This window comes from Pelophylax lessonae (genome assembly GCF_965119305.1).
Source record: "Pelophylax lessonae genome assembly, chromosome: 9".
Taxonomy (NCBI): domain Eukaryota; kingdom Metazoa; phylum Chordata; class Amphibia; order Anura; family Ranidae; genus Pelophylax; species Pelophylax lessonae.
In genome coordinates this window covers 28663892-28683794 of record NC_138776.1, presented here as the reverse complement: position 1 = coordinate 28683794, position 19903 = coordinate 28663892, and the positions used below count along the sequence as shown (strand labels likewise).

General features: G+C 43.9%; 1 protein-coding gene across 1 annotated transcript in view; it reads left to right on the top strand.

Annotated features, from left to right (window-relative positions):
- The window catches only part of LOC309563128 (killer cell lectin-like receptor subfamily G member 1), a 1237212-nt gene that overhangs the window by 108422 nt on the left and 1108887 nt on the right, over window positions 1-19903 (top strand). The window contains exons 2-3 of the mRNA XM_082267443.1: window positions 13479-13580; window positions 13805-13873. Of these exons, the coding sequence (XP_082123569.1) occupies window positions 13479-13580; window positions 13805-13873 (171 nt within the window). The remainder of the gene's footprint in view (window positions 1-13478; window positions 13581-13804; window positions 13874-19903) is intronic.

Below are 19903 nucleotides of genomic sequence, written 5' to 3'. Positions count from 1 at the left end.
GCATGCAATGCCAAGCCGCTGCAAGCAAAGCCAACAGAATACTGGAATGTATAAAAAATGGGATTCACTCCAGAAATAAAGAGATTATTCTCCCACTCTACAAGACTCTGGTCCGGCCACATCTGGAGTATGCTGTCCAGTTGTGGGCACCGGTCCTCAGGAAGGATGTGCTGGAACTGGAGAAAGTCCAGAGAAGGGCAACAATAATAATTTGGGGAATGGAGGACATCAGCTATGAGGAAAGACTACAAGCACTGAATTTATTCTCTCTGGAGAAGAGACGATTGAGGGGGGATATGATATGAATGTACAAATACTGTACTGGCGACCCTAGCATAAGGAACAAACTATTCAGAGAAAGGGAATACAATAAGACACGTGGCCACTCACTAAAACTAGAGGAAAGGCGGTTTAACCTTAAAATACGCAGGGGATTCTTCACTGTAAGAGCAGTGAGGATGTGGAATTCACTTCCGCAAACAGTCGTATCAGCAGGGAGCATCGATAGTTTCAGAAAACTATTAGATGGGCACCTTAAAGACCACAACATACAGGGGTATACAATGTACAACATACAGGGGTATACAATGTATGGTTAACAGCAAACACACACACATCATAGGTTGAACTGGATGGACTGATGTCTTTTTTCAACCTCACTAACTATGTAAGGGTTCAGGGCCATCCCAGATGACAATAATGTCATCTATATATCTCCCATAAAAATAATATGGGAGATATATGGGTTGTTCTGGCAGATGTAATTGGCTTCCCACAAGCCCATTGTCAAATTGGCATAGCTGGGGGCAAAATTGGCTCTCATTGCTGTGCCATTAACTTGCAAATAGAAATCCCCATCAAATTCAAAATAATTATGGGTTAGACAGAAATTGGTAGCGTCCACGATGAATTGTGCCTGTGCTGAATTAATAGCTGGATGATCCATAAGAAAAAGAGATACTGCTTGGAGGCCTATAGAATTTTGAATGGATGTGTATAGAGAATTTACATCCAAGGAAGCCCACATGTATGTGGGTTCCCAACTGTAATGTGCTAATAGGTCTAGAAGAGGGACCCTACCCCTGATGTATGATGTGAGGCCTTGTGCCAAAGGTTGTAAAAACTGGTCGACATAATGCGAAAAGGGGTTGGTAATACTGTCCATAGCCGCAACTATATGTCTACCAGGTGGATTCTCTTGGTTTTATGTACCTTTGAGATATGGTAAAAGTCTCTATTAAAAAAATGCATATTCTAATTTGTTGATAATACCGGCCTCCTTTGCCTGCGTAGTTAACACTGTGGCTTCTGAAATGAAAATTGGTAAGGGATCGGTTTTAAGTTTTTTGTATGTGGTGGTAACGGCCAATAGTTGGTGGGCTTCCCTAAGGTAGTCAGCTCTATTCTGTACTACTATGCCGCCTCCCTTATCTGCCATTTTGAAAATCAGATCATGATTGTTGGAGAGATCAGTAATGCCTCGTACACACGTTCAGATAATCGGACAACTTATCGTTCGCATTTTGTTGCTTGATACTAATATCGAATTCAACAATGCATAATAAATGTAGGATTTTTTTCGTACGATTCTGTAAAAGCTTCCTGGTTGCTTAGCTACATATCAGATGGTGCAAAACAAAAACAATGGCAGCCAGGCTTTTTCCGTGCTATTTTAGTGTTTCTGATCATGCACTGTCTTTGTTGAACGTTTTTTAGCGGACGCATACTGTACTGATTAAACGATTGTCGTTCGCTAGGCTATTGTACGACAGAAGTTTTCGTTTTTGTCCCTTCGGATTTTGTTGGACGAATTGTCGTGATCGGCTGTCGAAAGCTGTGTACTAATGATCAGATTATCGTGCGATAAAGTCGAAAGCGATTATTTTCGTACAATTATCTGAACGTGTGTACGAGGCATAAGAGCCTGTTTTTCACTGAGTTAGATTGGAATGTTTGTAAAGTGACATTTTCTTATGGCTGTTATGGGTGCACATGGTCTTTTCTGAGAAAACCACCTGATAAAACGTTTTAAGATAGGGGCCTTTAGACTGCACAGGATTCAAATTAGATTTGGGTCAGAAGCTTGTATGCTGCACTGGTGGAGACGTGGAAGGATGTTGTGTGAAGAAAACCAAATCCTCATCTTCATCACTGATGTATAATTCTTCCAAAAGTTTCTGTCCAATGGGATTGATGTCTAGCTCAGAATCCATCTCTTTGATAGGGGCGACTGGCTGTATTAAAGTGGAGTTTCACCCATTTTTGCAAGTTGAGCTGTATGTAATCCCCTTTAAATATGCTAATGCCAATGTAAACTATTTTATTTTTTAAGGAAATACCTTTTATCTTCTGTATTCATCTGCACTTCCGGGTCCTGATGCTTTCAGCGATTATGTCACTCGGCGATTCGCAAGGGCTCCTGGGACATGTATCCCAGCAGCCCTTGCAATTCGCCTAGTGACGAAATCTTGTGTTATTTCCAGTGCTCAGGGATGTATTGCATTCAGTCCGTGCTTTGCCCCGCCTCCTCTCAGTGACTGAAAGCATTACATCCCGTAGAACTCACTGAGAGGGGGCGGGGTAGTGTGTCGGATGTATTATCCAACGATAGTCAGAGAGCAGAGGGGAGAGAATGTAATGTCAGATCAGTGGCGTAGCGTGGGTTGTCAGCACCCGGGGCAAGGCTAGTAATTTTCGCCCCCTAACCTGCGGGATTTTAGCACTTGAGTCTCTTCCACTAGATTCGTTAAAGAAACCCTTACCCCCTAAGCACTTTAGAGCAGGCCAGTGTCCCCACAGATCACCTTTTAGAGCAGGGTCCCCATAGATCCCCCTTTAGAGAATGGTCCCCATATAATCTATGGGGACATTTCTCTAAAGTGGGGAATCTATGGGGACCCTGCTCTAAAAGGGGATCTATGGGGACCCTGGCCTGCTCTAAAGGGGATCTATGGGGACCCTGGCCTGCTCTAAAGGTCTAAAGGGGATCTATGGGGATCCTGCTCTAAAGGGGGGATCTATGACATAGATCCCCTTTAAAGCAGGGTCCCTATAGATCCCCCTTTAGAGCAGGCCTGGGCAGGTCCCCCATAGATCCTCCTTTACAGCAGGCCACGGTGAGGTGAGGTCCCCCATATAGATCCCCCCTTACAGCAGGCCAGGGTGAGGTCCCCCATATAGATCTCCCCTTACAGCAGGCCAGGGTGAGGTCCCCCATATAGATCCCCCCTTACAGCAGGCCAGGGTGAGGTGAGGTCCCGTCCCCCATATAGATCACCCCCTTTACAGTAGGCCAGGGTGAGGGGGATCTATATGGGGGACCCCGGACCTCTCCTCACCCTGGCCTGCTGTAAGGGGGGATCTATATTGGGGACCTCATCTCACCCTGGCCTGCTGTAAGAAGGGATCTATATGGGGGACGGGACCTCACCTCACCCTGGCCTGCTGTAAGGGGGGATCTATATAGGGGACGGGACCTCACCTCACCCTGGCCTGCTGTAAGGGGGGATCTATATGGGGGACCTGGTCCCCCATATAGATCCCCCCTTACAGCAGGCCAGGGTGAGGTCCCCCATATAGATCCCAGGTCCCCCATATAGATCCCCCCTTACAGCAGGCCAGGGTGAGGTGAGGTCCCCCATATAGATCACCCCCTTTACAGTAGGCCAGGGTGAGGTGAGGTAAGGTCCCCCATATAGATCCCCCCTTACAGCAGGCCAGGGTGAGGGGGATCTATATGGGGGACCCCGGACCTCACCTCACCCTGGCCTGCTGTAAGGGGGGATCTATATGGGGGACCTCACCTCACCCTGGCCTGCTGTAAGGGGGGATCTACATGGGGACCTGGTCCCCCATATAGATCCCCCCTTACAGCAGGCCAGGGTGAGGTGAGGTCCGGACCCTGGCCTACTGTAAGGGGGGGCTCTATATGGGGGACCCCAGACCTAACCTCACCCTGGCCTGCTGTAAGGGGGGGTCTATACTCAGTCCTGACTCCTGTCCTGTGTCACTCGTGACTCCTACCTTTTTTTTGCAGGTGCACCCGATCACAGCAGGCTAGGTCTTCTCTTCTCCTCCAGGTCCTCCGGCTCCTAGGTTTTCCTCCTGCGTCTGTCGCCACTGGCTCTCTCCTCTCTGGCCTGTGTCACCTGCCGCCGCTGCCAGCTTCTTCTTGCTGCTGCCTGGGCTGGTCTGGTGTGGCTCCCGCGCTCAGCGCTGCGCTGGGTGGCCGCTGCAGTGCACTGTCCCTCCCCCAGATTGTCCCTCGCTCTCCGCACGCCTGGCAGCCCCCCCCCCTCCACAGTGGGCGGCGACCCGGCGGCTCGGATCGGATTCGCACAGCGCCGCCGCCACAGCCAGCACTGCAGTGTGAGAGAATAAGTGAGCCAGGCAGGGCAGAGCTGCGGGTGCGAGAGTGCCCCCCCCAGATGTTGCGCCCGCTGTGGCCGCCCCCCCCTGCACCCCCCACGCTACGCCACTGTGTCAGATTCTGCCTCGCTCTCTGCACTATCTATGGGGACGGAACGGATTATTCTTCTGTGATTTTCATAGTGACAAATGGCGCAATATTATCTGATTACAGAGCAGTCACACAGCTCAGGGCACATTAAAGGGGCACTCTCACCACACAGGGGACAAATTAAAGGGACACTCTCGCCGCACAGGGGCACATTAAAGGGGAACTCTCACCACACGGGGACACAATGTAAAGGGGCACTCTCACCGCACTGGGACACAATGTAAAGGGGCACTCTCACCGCACGGGGACACAATGTAAAGGGGCACTCTCACCGCAAGGGGACACAATGTAAAGAGGAACTCTCACCGCACGGGGACACAATGTAAAGGGGCACTCTCACCGCACAGGGGACAAATTAAAGGGGCACTCTCACTGCACAGGGGCACATTAAAACTAGAATGAAACTATCCGAATATGTGCATGAGATAATATCTTATTCCATCTTTGAATGTATCCCAGTGGTTAGACTTGGGGCTCCGAGTCTTATCTGAGATCCCAGAGGATCTTTGGGAAAACTCTTTAGCAAAGATTCAAATCCACTAATTCCACACCAAAATCCCGACTAAAATTGTGACAATAGACCCCCTTAATATGGAACTACCTAAGTACTAACCAACCGCCAAAAGGAGGAATTTATTGGTTCTATAATGCACTCAAATTCCCAGACTTGAAACAAAAATCCTCAGCCTTCCTTTGTTGGGAGAATGAATTAAAAGAATCCTTCTCTATTCAAAACTGAAAGTTTGCGATTAAACAAAACTTCTGCGCCACCAAGTGTACAGATCATTGAGAGAATTTCCTAAAAAATTTGCATAGAGGTTACTTTACGCCATATAAACTGTCAAAAATCTATCCAGACTATTCACCCTTTGCTGGCGACACTGTGGGAACATCGGTAATCTCGTCCATATGCTGTGGGAGTGCCGTAACGTACGCAGCTTCTGGAGGGCGGTATTTACACTATTATCCCAACTCTATGGGTGTCTTGACCAAGCCCAAACCAGGCTTGGCAGTAGTGAATCTTCACATCTCAAAATTTCCACACCAATTTAGAACTGTTGTGTCACATCTACTGATAGCCTCCAGACTGGTAATCACCAAAAAATGGAAGACCAACTATGCACTCGAGATATCAGAGGGTGATACCATAGGGTGAACCTTGATTGCCTATATGAAAGAGCAGTAGCCTGCAATCATAACTCTCTTTCCTTCCAAGGAAAATTGTCTATTTAGATCCACAAGTTCCTTAACGGTAAGGGGCTCTAAGAGCTCCTGCTCACCCCCAAATGGCTGACAGATTTGAATATATATAACTCCTTCAGCTTGCAATCCCTTACCCCTCCCCTTTCTACCATTGTTTTTTTGTCTTTCTTTTGGTTGTTTGGTTACATATCGGGTTACTATCCTGTAGGCAACAACACTGAACACATATTAACTAAATATGGCAGATGATGTTGACGCATGCATACAATAGAATTCTTGTATCAATATGTTTATAAGATGACTGTGTTATTTGATTGCTGGTTAAGCGGTGTCTGTCAAGCATTTACTGTGCCTAAGTAGTTACTGCCATACTTGATGCAATTTATGCTATACATGTAACCGTCTTTTTTTATTATTCATTCTGTAACTTCAAAATAAAAAATATTGAAACATAAAAGGCTAAAAATAAAACCTATGTGGCTCACGGCCAAAGTAAATAAAAAAAAGAGAAGGGCGTTTAAAAAATAAAAAATTATGGAACACTATAACCATTTAAATGTTACAAAGAATATAACAGGACATGTACAGTAAAAAGGAAACCAAGGATGCAAAATTTCAAAACAAACGACAGATTGTAAAAAATAATAGGGCAAACCCCCAAAAATTATTCAAATATATTAACAGTAAAAAGGTCAGTATACAAATATCACTAGATAAAACTAGGTAAATAGTTACTATTGTGATCCACTGCGCTTCAGGATATATAGAAACCACGATCCCTTTAAGAAGAAGTGGTAAATAAATAAATAAATAAATATGTTGCTGCTACTTAAATGGATATGAATATAAAATAAAATTCACCAAAAAAGAACTGTCTCTTTAGCTGGAATTTTAGTAGCGCAGGGATGGTGATGACCTCCCACTATGTCACACTGCCAATGCAATGTAATTACTCAAAATTGTTGATAAGATGCATAAATATGATATAAATAAATAAAATCACATGAATTAACATCCATAAGAGTCCATAAAGTCCATTAATAAAGTGCATAGAGCATATTCAGGTGCATTCATGAGGAGTCCAAAGTGCAAAGTGCAATCATGCAGGATCAATGGTGAAAATTATAGGACCAACTTTGCTTTCCACCACCTTTCGTGCCGGGATATACAGTATGTCTGAAATTCACACTCACCAAAAATCAATGCCTATCCACTCTCATGGACTAGGCAACCCCAGCGTTAGACAAAGAAGCAAGCTTCATCCAGATCACTGCCCTGTGCTGCAGATACTCCTCTCAGATAATGTATGCGGAAAATAAAAGAGAAACACTTCCATAGCGTGATACCGTTTAAAATACAAAATGTATTCAATAACTTCAAGCATCACACTCACTTTTTCCACAAGACAAAAAACGACATTGCTCTATTGAAGGGATGAGGGCGCTGGTAAACCTGTTGTAGTTGTCTGTGGTAACAGCCCGACTTAACGGTCTCCAGGCAGTCCTCTCCCTTGCTTGGATTATAAATTGTGGACGCCGTATAGCCATGCCTGACGCGTTTCGTCATTTCCGACTTCGTCACGGGGGCATGGCTATACGGCACGGCTTGTCCATCTAAATAGGAGACTAACGACCTGCCTCCAACCACACGCATGCGGCAGTGCGGAAAGGACGTCAGTTCACTCAGATCCATGAATGAATCTTGGGCCAACCTCCCCAGTATATACGTACATAGACAATACATCCATGTACTTCACACTTAGCATCATGACGACCTGCTAGGCGAAATTAACTGGGTCTAATTTACTAGATATAATTAATATATGGCCACACTCAATGCGATCCCCACCTAGTGGTCGCTCATGATATTGACATGCATAGAAACATATTCAATAACAAACTTATATCCTAGTCTAACGACACAGGATAAATAAAAATAAGATAATCCAATTGGGGTTCACGGCCATAAATAAATGAGTAAATAGAACGAGGCCCGAAATTCATAATACATATGCATGTATCCCCAACAAGACAACGATCTTAAATACAATCCGTGCATATATATAGCCACTCTAAATAAAATCATGTGTAGCATCCCACTTAGCAAGATGCAATCACATGAATAAAACATAGCAAACTGTAGTGCAACCAGAGGGTCGCGAGCCGCATCTGAGTGGGTTGCCGGCAGTCACTGCTGCCAGCCCATAACAACTGCCTTTTCACATTACGGTGATGAATTCTGTTATGAACAATAAAAGCCATTAAAATGTTGTATTCAATGTACTTCATAATGCACATATATATTAAAGACTTTACATTTCCCCTTTAATAGTGTGGTCAGAGTCCCCTTTTAATAGTGTGGTCAGAGTCCCCTTTAATAGTATGGTCAGAGTCCCCTTCAATAGTGTGGTCGGAGTCCCCTTTTAATAGTGTGGTCGGAGTCCCCTTTTAATAGTGTGGTCGGAGTCCCCTTTTAATAGTGTGGTCAGAGCCCCCTTTTAATAGTGTGGTCAGAGTCCCCTTTTAATAGTGTGGTCAGAGTCCCCTTTAATGTGCCCCGATAAGAGCTGTGTTTGTGTTCTCTATAAGACAAAATTCCCGCCATTTCTGTCCATGGAGCACATGCGCAGTAGCGCAATCTCACGGACACAGGGACTGGACTTTATGGACTCTTATGGATGTTAATTTATGTGATTTTATTTATTTATATCATATTTATGCATCTTATCAACAATTTTGAGGAATTACATTGCATTGGCAGTGTGACATAGTGGGAGGTCATCACCATCCCTGTGCTACTAAAATTCCAGCTAAAGAGCCAGTTCTTTTTTGGTGAATTTTATTTTATAGTAAAAAGGTCAGGTCTGAGCATGTGGGCCCTTTACAAAATATTCTGAAGTGGGTGACTAGAGACAAAGAGAAGGCAAATATATTAAATACCTTCTTCAGCTCTGTGTATACAAAGGAGCATGGGGGAGCTCATGTCCATAATGGGGATATAAATGGTCCACAATGGCTCAAAATGGATATGGTCCAGAAATAATTAAACAGAATAAAGGTGGATAAATGTAAGATTCTGGTACCTCTGGTACCCTTAATTTCCATTTCCTTTCAATATGCGTCCCACCTTTCTAATTAGGTGGTACGCATACACCTTTAAGACGGATGACGTCATCGCCGAGCGCCGCTCTGAGCGGCTATTTCAACCGCCGGCGTTCTCTCTCACGTTGTTCGTTCAATGTGCCTGTGCCTGTGCTTATGTGCCTGTGTGTCTACATGCTTACAAGCTTGTCTCGCTGCCGGAACCTCCAGCTATTTGCTTTTACCTGGAACAGACCGGAACCTCGCTACTGATCCCTGTATCTCGCTACCGGATCACTCCCTCACTACTGGACCCCTCTACTACTAACCTTACTAGTGATAAGTACCCCACAGGGGAATCCTCCATAACCTAACTTACACTATCTACCTCTGCACATTAAGGATTGTTACTATCTATGCATACTAATTCTATCATCTGCACTGTTACATAGATTGCTAGCTCTTGAGTCTACTACCATCTATCCTTGCACTGGGTTAGCCTATCCTGTATTTGTCATCTGCTGTCCTTACCACCTGTTACCATACTCGATTACTAACCTATCTGCATTCTACCTAAATACCATCTAATACTCTCCTGAACATTTCTATCAAGTGCTTACCATCTCTGTCACTGTTCACACCTGTCCCTTCAGCACATCACCTTCATACTATCATATACATCCTATCACTCCAGGAACATCTTATTGAGTGTGTGTATATCTGTATGCTGAAGCTGACGGGCCCACAGTGATGAGTCTGGAGAGTTGGATCTGGTTATTCAACACATCTCTACATGACTACTGAGTGGAGATTCTGCAGCTGCAAATCCAGCCTACTACAAAAACGCAGGAGCGTTACAATAAAGAACCTGGCATCCACCCATGGATCCTAAAAGAATTGAGCTCTGTCATTTCAAAGTAATTGTTTGAATATGGCTTGCCGTGGGACTGGCGATTTGGACATTTTTCACAGACCCACCCGCGGAATAGACCATCTGTGAACCCTGTGTTCCCACTGTGTACCTATAGAATCTAACGCTAGGACCCTTGGCAGCCTTTTAGTGGGGACCTCCTTGAGCCTCTCATGCTGGCTCTGTCATTGATGGCTCTCGGGTTCTCTGGTGTCCACTGATATCTGTGAAGTGTGGATGAAGTATTGCAACTGCTTAACCCAGAATAGATTCCAACAGCCTTACACCCTTTGAACTGAATCAGATAAGAAAAAATACAAACGTGAAATTGTTGCATCTCCTCCTCATCACCCCTAAGGAAGGGCATCGTCCCGGAAAGGCATAGGGTGTTTAGGAGAATTGGTGCATTACACTGTATCTCTTTTGGAAAGTTCAACATAAACGGCTGTAAGATCTATATGTTTTTTAAAATTATGCTTGTGATGATAAATGTGTTATATATATCTTTTTATTCATTCATAATAAATCAAGTAATTTTTATATGGAATGATGTCTGAGTTGCCGTTTTAAAGTCCCAACCCAAAAGGGGGATAATTTTTGTCTTTGATACATACAGGGATGATAGCAACCAACACCAGGTTCCAGCATTAATGGGAGATTTAGGATTTGATATAAAGGAAGTCCCCTGAGCCATAAGAAACTCTTTTGCTATTGCAGTGTGGGTGAACATATGTAATAGTTCTTTGGTGATGGTCTTTGCCAGGGCATTCTCAAGGAATCAATACTGGATAGTTGGTCGCATAATCTAAAACAAGAATATGCTGATGGCCCCTAGTGGAATTCACCAATCGCCCGACCAAATTCATTGCAATCCTCTTAAAAGGTAACTCAATAATGGACAGGACTTATAAATAATAATCCTCAGCCTTACGCCTAAACTGTAGAATTATCTCCGCGCTTCAGGATACACCAGCACACAGCTGGTAGAGGAAAATACCAATAGAGCTGCTACTTGAACAAATAACGAATATACTTGATAACAAAATAGGAAGAATGATAGTAGCGCTGAAAACAGTGTAAAAAAGTCTCATAAAATAAACTGTAGAAATCCCCCAAATGACAGTGTGGTTAGTGACTCAATCCTCAGAGCATTCAGTGAATAGTCCCACAAGCCTATTATGAAAACGGTATAATGAACATCAGTCCCCTTCAACCCCAGATCACCGATAACATCAAGGGTCTAAGCGTTCCTCATATCAACATATAAGCACACACTGCAAAAACGCCAATGTTCAGTGTAGTCTGATAGGGTCACCACCAAGTGCAGGGGGAAAGTAAGAAATGGCCACTCACCGGATCCCAATGCTCACTTATTCTCATAAATGAGCGCACCTCGCATGCAAACAACAAATCCACACGTTGTCAAACGTAGCCACAGGATAAGCAGGTAACAGCAAGGGATGGTTCAAGGTCCAGCTCAGTAGCCCTCTTCCACTATTCCTCCCATATATGTGGAAAATAAAAAATATCTCCACTAGTGCAATATGTCTGATACTAACTTTATTAAAGAAATAACAATATACATCGCACTCACTTGTAGTAGCATAACAGTAGGCTCTTCTCACATAAACGGCAAGTGCGGGGCATCCACTCCTACTCTGATGTGGCTCCACGCCAGATCGGCCAGAAGACGCACCCAATCGTGGATCACGGCTGTGGAGGACTTCCGCGACTACCCGATCTCGCGTGGAGCCACATCAGAGTAGGAGTGGATGCCCCGCACTTGCCGTTTATGTGAGATGAGCCTACTGTTATGCTACTAAAAGTGAGTGCGATGTATGTTGTTATTTCTTTAATAAAGTTATTATCAGACATATTGCACTAGTGGAGATATTTTTTATTTTCCACATATATGGGAGGAATAGTGGAAGAGGGCTACTGAGCTGGACTTTGAACCATCCCTTGCTGTTACCTGCTTATCCTGTGGCTACGTTTGACAACGTGTGGATTTGTTGTTTGCATGCGAGGTGCGCTCATTTATGAGAATAAGTGAGCATTGGGATCCGGTGAGTGGCCATTTCTTACTTTCCCCCTGCACTTGGTGGTGAAATAGCGGTGACCCTACCAGACTACACGGAACATTGGCGTTTTTGCAGTGTGTGCTTATATGTTGATATGAGGAACGCTTAGACCCTTGATGTTATCGGTGATCTGGGGTTGAAGGGGACTGATGTTCATTATACCGTTTTCACAATAAGCTTGTGGGACTATTCACTGAATGCTGTGAGGATTGAGTCACTAACCACACTGTCATTTGGGGGATTTCTACAGTTTATTTTATGAGACTTTTTCACACTGTTTCAGAGCTACTATCATTCTTCCTATAATGGGCAGGACTTATCCATAACCCAACATCTAAAATGGTGGGATTCTATTTCCACTATACCTATATTAGGACTATTACTTGACTGTTTTATCCTCATTTTGGATTCCATCACTGCTTGACACCGTTTTACTGATGTCTTACATGGCTCGGTTTCAGGCAAGTAAACAATGTCACATCCATACCTTTATAGATAGATTGTATGATCCTGGTGTTCTGACTCATAATTGGGTCACCTTGCACTCTCAGAAACTGTTATTTTTATTGTTTACATGACTGTCTATCGTTGTAATACTATGTTCTTTTTTCTGAATAAAAAAATATTAAACAAAAAAAAATCTAAAATTGTGGGGCACCATAACTTGTTTAAATATTTCCCCATTTTTTTTTAGCTGAGTGGTAAAAAGGTCTTTGATTAGCACTGTCCATGGAAACATGTCCACCACCCCAGGGCTTGGGGAACCTCATTTATCTCCTAAACATTCATTGCATTATTAGTCCTGCTATTAGTCCCACCCACCAATACGGGTCCCTACTCAGTAATTCTTTTAAAAAGTTCCCAGGTATGGCTTTTGTTGTCATACAGGCTGAACTTCAAACATGTCTATCTCAGTTACCTGGTGGATTGATGGGACTATTGCTTTACAAAAGAGGGATACCATTATTTTTTAGCTCACAGGAAGTGGAAAGGACACTGTATTTCTGTCAAGATCAACAGGTATTTTCTGTACTTGCTGAAAATGTTCTTAGCTTGAAAAATGAAAGCTTATGCTAAGGACTGGTAAGCTGCAATATATTATTAATTTTTTTTTTCTATTTGGATACACTTTAATGGGGATGTAGGCAGGGGTGGACTGACAACTCATGGGGCCCCAGGGCAATCAGAGGTCATGGGGCCCCCTGTGTCCACACTCAAGCCACACAAAGCCCCACCTACAAATTGCAGCTCAGCCACATAGAGTGGGCATTTAAATATCTACCACAGCATAGCCTGCATGGAAGTTCCTGGCTTCTTTCTGTAGTGTGTAGCCTCTCATGGGGCCCCCTACTGACCCTGGGCCCTCAGGCAGTGCCCTAATCCCCAAATGGTCAGTCCGACCCTGGATGTAGGACTTGTTACTTATGAACATGTGATAAGCTTGTGGCCGGGAAGTTCCACAGCTCCACTCTACTTCCCACATGTGTAGTCCTGTAGAAGAGGAAGTTACATCATTGACATCACTTCCTCCTCTATAAAGTAAGAAAGGATTGGCTCCTGTATCTTCACCTGATAGGAAGCCTACCACTGAACTTTATTCCGGCACTCTACGGAGTTCTAGAAATATAAAGTAGGAAGAATTTAATCCATACTGATATATTATGATGTATTCATAATCTCTACAGGTAACAGTGGAAAGAAACTCTGGCGACCTTCCTGGAAAGGGGTCATTATAACCCTCCTTATGGGATCCAATATCATCCTCATCCGTATTATTGAAGCGCTGGGTAAGTTATACAGTATACTGGACACAATCCATAGGAAGGTAAAGTCTTTGGGCCTGTTTTATCAAGCCGTCTAAAGAAATGCAGAATCTGATTGGTTGTTGAAAGGACACAAAGACTACCGGAAATAATTCTTCTCTCTGATTTGCACTGTGATAAATGATGGCCCTTCTAACATATAAGACCTTCATTCTACCCATTATGTCTCCTGTCCTTGTGTCTTCCAGTTTATAAAGATCAGTCTATGAAAAATGAGATCAGCCAGCTAAAGATGAACATCACCCAGTCATCTGCAGGTATTTTTCATTTTTATTAGCTACAGTCTAGGAGATTATCAGACCTTCCATTCACTTCATAGGGAGAATCTTTCCCAAAAATAAAATCAACTTGGACCAATCTGATCTAGAACTAATTAGGGATAACGTGAGATGGACAATGCACTTCACATTTATGTATTTATTTAAAGGCATTTACTATATCTCTGTAATGTTCCGGTACCTTTGGTACCCTAAATTACACTTTCCACAAGTGTATGCGCCCTACCATTTACTTTTGGAAAGGTGCGCATACACCTTTAAGACTGGAGCTGTCATCACTCAGCGCCGGACTAGATGGCTATTTAAGGCGTCGGCTCTCACTCACATGTGTTCGTTCAAACACCCTTATCTGGATGCTAACCTTGCTTGAAGCTTCCATGCTTGCAAGCTTACTTCGCTGACGGAACCTCGCTGCGCTGATCCCTGTATCCCGCTACTGGATCATCCGCCTCTCCTGAACCACCCTTCGGCTGTATCGCTAATAGTGCTAAGTACCCCGCAGGGGAATTCTCTATAAACTTATACTAAGCTTACACTATCTAGCTCTGCATAGTAGAGACTGTTTATCACATCTGCATAAACTAGATTGCTAGCTCTTGAGACTACTGCTACTTTTCTGCACTGGGTTGATCTCTTTTGTATGTCCACCTGCTATTCTATCATCTGCTATCATACAACATTGTTAAACCTTCCTGCATCCATCTGCTACTGTCTCACCTTCAAGTGTCTATCACCTACCACCTCCACTCAACCTATCCCTCAAACCTTCATCATTGTGTTACCACATATATAAAGTCACTCTAGGAACCAGCTTGCTAATTGTGTGTATTTACTGGCTGAAATAAGACCTTCCACACATGATGAGTCATTGAGGTTGGGAATGGTATCTCAGCATATCTCTTACATGACAACTGACGTGGAACTATTTCTGCAGCTGAAAATCCACACCATATAAGAAACGCAGGAGCGTTACAATGTACTGCACAAAAATGGTAGGATAAGGTTCCAAAAAGTACCCTAATTATTTAAATGGAATGTATAGCAGTTTTGTACATGTAGATTTTCTAATCAGGAAAATAGGAAATATTGCATATGAAAATGATGTAGTAATTAATCCAGCCATCAGGAGAAGCTTCAGGCTCCTTTTCATAAGCATGTTGCCACTAACCCCTTGCCAGTACCCCCCCCCCCCCACACACACACACACACACACACACGCCTTGTGACTATAACAGGCTTCATTCTTCTGGAAAGGCTTTACAAGAGATTTTCTGATATTGAGTGTTCCTGATATTGTATGACAACAGCTGACTCTCAGAAAGAACATCATCGGCAATCACTTCCGGTTCATGTGCATATATTCTGGGAGTATCGGGTGCAGACGTCACATCTGGTGTTCAGCTTGTAGCAGCAGGAAGGTGAGCTGGGTCTGGACCAGAACAAAGCAGACGGCACACATGGTGTGCAACATGGGAACGCTATAGCAGAAGGTGAGCAGGGACCAGAGAGAGAGAGAGAGAGAGAGAGGACTGAGTGGCAAAGGATCAGTAGAGCTGGGGGACTGGAGCAGGAGAAACTAGCAATGTAACATGTGCTGCACAGCATGGGAGAAATATAGCAGGAGGCGAGTGGGAACCAGAGAGAGAGGAGGAACATCAAACCAGAGGATTAGCAGAGCTGGGTGTTACTATTGAATGGGGGATCAGCAGAGCTGGGGGTTACTAATAAACAGGGAATCAGCAGAGCTAGAGGTTGTTACCGAGTGGGCATCTAGCAGAGCTGGAGGTTACTACTGAGAGTGGGATTAGCAGAGCTAGGGGTTACTACTGAGAGGTGGATCAGCAGAGCTGGAGGTTACTACTGAGCGGGAGATTAGCAGAGCTAGAGGTTACTACTGATTGGGGATCTAGCAGAGCTGGAGGTTACTACTGAGAGCAGGATTAGGTTTATTTTTATTAGATACAGTCTAGTCTAGAAAATTGTCAGACCTTCCGTTGCCTCTATATGAAAGAATCTTTCCCAGAATTAAAATTAGGTTGGACCAATGCAATCTAGAATCTATTAGGGACAATGTGAGATGTACAATGCACTTCACAATGGATTTATATAAAAACATTATATGCCATGCACAAAGATACCCATAATGTAATGAAGGGATAAGGTGTAAAAAGTACAATAATCTTTGGATTGGAATATATAAGGTTTTGTACATTCTTTCTTTCTCATGGACAGAAATAAAATATAAAGATTACTTTTTTTTTTTTTAGTCAAAGAAATATGAAATACTGCATATAAAAATGCTGTAGCATTTTATCCAGCCATTAATGTCTAAACCGCTGGCAACAAAAGTGAGTACACAAAACTGTGGCGCTAAAACCCTTTAAGAATGACAGTCCCACTTAAAGATGTGTAAAAAGCAATAAAAAAGCAGTCCATGTGTGTCCGTCTCCACATAAAGAAGTAATTCTCGAGCAGAAAACCACCACGAGAAAGGACTCCAACACCAGTACTTCTTACCAAAAGTAATTGATCCCCATCACAGAGATCAAAAATTGCGCATAACCGGAAATAATGAAGGCTTCTCCAATGCAGTCCTAGTAAGCTCACGATGTGGTATGTTATGCAAAGAGAAAAAGGGACATCACATAGCGCAGACCGCTTTAAAAGGCTTTATTCTTAAATAGATGAATGGTACTCACAAACAAAGTACTACATCTCGCATGTAATACATGGGCACAGAGACCTCCCAGATGTCCTTAGGGCGTCCCAGCCGTGGACCACCGAATCTATGGCCGTCCTGTCTCCTCCAAAGATCGCAGCACGCGCCACCCAGCACGCCACCCGACGCACGTTTCGTCCGATTGGACGAAACGTGCGTCGGGTGGCGTGCTGGGTGGCGCGTGCTGCGATCTTTGGAGGAGACAGGACGGCCATAGATTCGGTGGTCCACGGCTGGGACGCCCTAAGGACATCTGGGAGGTCTCTGTGCCCATGTATTACATGCGAGATGTAGTACTTTGTTTGTGAGTACCATTCATCTATTTAAGAATAAAGCCTTTTAAAGCGGTCTGCGCTATGTGATGTCCCTTTTTCTCTTTGCATAACATACCACATCGTGAGCTTACTAGGACTGCATTGGAGAAGCCTTCATTATTTCCGGTTATGCGCAATTTTTGATCTCTGTGATGGGGATCAATTACTTTTGGTAAGAAGTACTGGTGTTGGAGTGCTTTCTGGTGGTGGTTTTCTGCTCGAGAATTACTTCTTTATGTGGAGACGGACACACATGGACTGCTTTTTTATTGCTTTTTACACATCTTTAAGTGGGACTGTCATTCTTAAAGGGTTTTAGCGCCACAGTTTTGTTTTTATTTCTTTTAATCTGCTACATTTCAGATTAGTGTGGCTGCTGTACCCACTATTGTATATTTGCTGTTTTTACAGTTTTTTACCTTAATGCGCAGCAATTTTATGTTTTTTGTTAAAAGTGAGTACACGCCTAAGTGTCCAAATTGGGCCCAAAGTGTTAATATTTTGCGTGGCCACCGTTATTTTCCAGCACTGCCTTAACCCTCTTGGGCATGGAGTTCACCAGAGCTTCACAGGTTGCCACTGGAGTCCTCTTCCACTCCTCCATGTTTACATTGGGGAGCTGGTGGATGTTAGAGACCTTGTGCTCCTCCACCTTCCATTTGAGGATGCCCCACAGATGCTCACGTAGCACTGCCCCCTAGAGGACTGCTGAAGAATTACACTTTTGGATTCCCCTGGGTTACCCGTAGCAACTGCTTGCAGAAAATCGTAATACTTCAAAGCAGTGTTCCAGCCTCCCCCTCAAAAAATTAAAAGTCAGCAGCTACACACACTGTAGGGTTCACCAGGCCGACTGCCTGTGACCATACCAACTGCTGCAGAAGATGAGGCAGCCGCCACCCTCCTTCTGGGACTCTGCTTCCCACCAAAGACCTCTGCCTCATGTGCTCCTGGCTTTATATACCCAACCCCACAATGCACCAAGACAACTGTCTGTGCCAATTCCTGGGGCTGTAACAAAGCCTGTGTGTCATTGGCCAGGTTTTCTTCACTGTCCAATGTGCCTCCCCATTGGGCACAGTAGGGACACTCCCTCAAACCATATGAATCACACAATGAGCACACTGAGCAGACCTAACTACAAATCCTGCTCTCTGTTAGGCAGAGAACAATATATTTTTTGCCTGCTGCTCCTTTGATAGGCAGACAGAGCCAAAACTATACTCTCTACCTAGCACCTGACTAGGAGGGTGCTACACTCAATAGGGTTTAGGTCTGGAGACATGTTTGGCCAGTCCATCACCTTCACCCTCAGCTTCTTTAGCAAGGCAGTGGTCATCTTGGAGGTGTGTTTGGGGTCGTTATCATGTTGGAATACTGCCCTGCAGCCTAGTCTCTGAAGAGATGGGATCATGCTCTGCATCAATATGTCACAGTTCATATTGGCATTCATGGTTCCCTCAATGAACGTAGCACCCCAGTGCCGGCAGCATTTATGCAGCCCCAGACCATGACACTCCCACCACCATGCTTGACTGTAGGCAAGACACACTTATCTTTGTACTCCTCACCTGGTTGCTGCCACACACGCTTGACACCATCTGAACCAAATAAGTTGGTCATGGTCTCATCAGACCACAGGACATGGTTCTAGTAATCCATGTCCTTAGTCTTCTTGTCTTCAGCAAACTGTTGCGGGCTTTCTTGTGCATCATCTTTAGAGGAGGCTTCCTTATGGGATGACAGCCTTGCAGACCAATTTGACGCAGTGTATGGTCTGAGCTTTGACAAGCTGACCCCCCCCACCCCTTCAACTTCTGCAGCAATGCTGGCAGCACTCATACGTCTATTTCCCAAAGACAACCTCTGGATATAAAAAGAGTAAACTTGTGCGCTAAAATGGGGTAAGCGACCCGATGAATGTTATAAATGAGAAACTAGTAATGGACGTGGAACTCCTCCAAGCTAGCAGCTGATTTTGATAGTGTCCCCACGTATCACAATGTAAAAAGCAAGTAAAAATCAGCGCTATACTCTCAATGAGGGGGACCACTCGTTTTATCTACAACCGATGATCTCAAAGACTGTGGATAACATTAATGAATAATTGTGTAGGTGTGTGGGTGGATGATTAATCAAAATAGTGCAGAATAAGAAAAGAAAATTAATAGTGGAGAAGAAAAAATTCTTCAAAGCTTCATCAAATTGTGAACAATCTACTGAATCCAGATCTGCATGATCATAAACAAACACAATTGACCAGCAAGAAAAACAATTGATAAGTGAATAGTTGCTGATCATATAAATGATGCACATCAATAAATAATATAAAATCGTGCAATTAGCGGTATAAAGTGAATATAAACAATTCAAAAACAGTGCAAAAGTGCTGAATCAGACATGCACAAATAGTCCATGAAATAAATCTAAGGTTAGTGATAGTCCAATAAAAATGAATTCATAAGGTGCAAAGTGCCGATAGATATATGGTGATTAGTGTTGAGCGAACACGGACTGTATTATTCGTGTTCGTACCGAATAATTGGATTTTTTTTACCCGAACACGGACACGGACACTTTACTGTATGTTCGGGTAAAAATCCGTGTTCGGTCGTTTTATTTCCGGGTTTTGCATGCTTTGGCGCTCTTTTCATGGCGGGCTTTCAACAGCCAATCAACAATCGTTTAACTGGTGTGCCTTAAGCCATCCCAGCCATGCCTGCAAATGTCTTAGTAGCTGTGATTGGCCGTCTGAAGCATGTGACCAAGTCTTTATAAGTTCGAGGCAGCCGCCGCAGCAGCGTCATTCTGCTGCTTAGCTAAGGGACAGAGCACACATCAATGTGCTGGCTGCTGATTAGGGAAAGATAGGCAGGAAAAAACCATTTGTGTCCGGATAGAATTGAGGGACAGGTCGGAGTGTTTAGGCAGGGCGAGTTGTAGGCATTTTAGGGATAGAGTCTGCTGAATTATAGG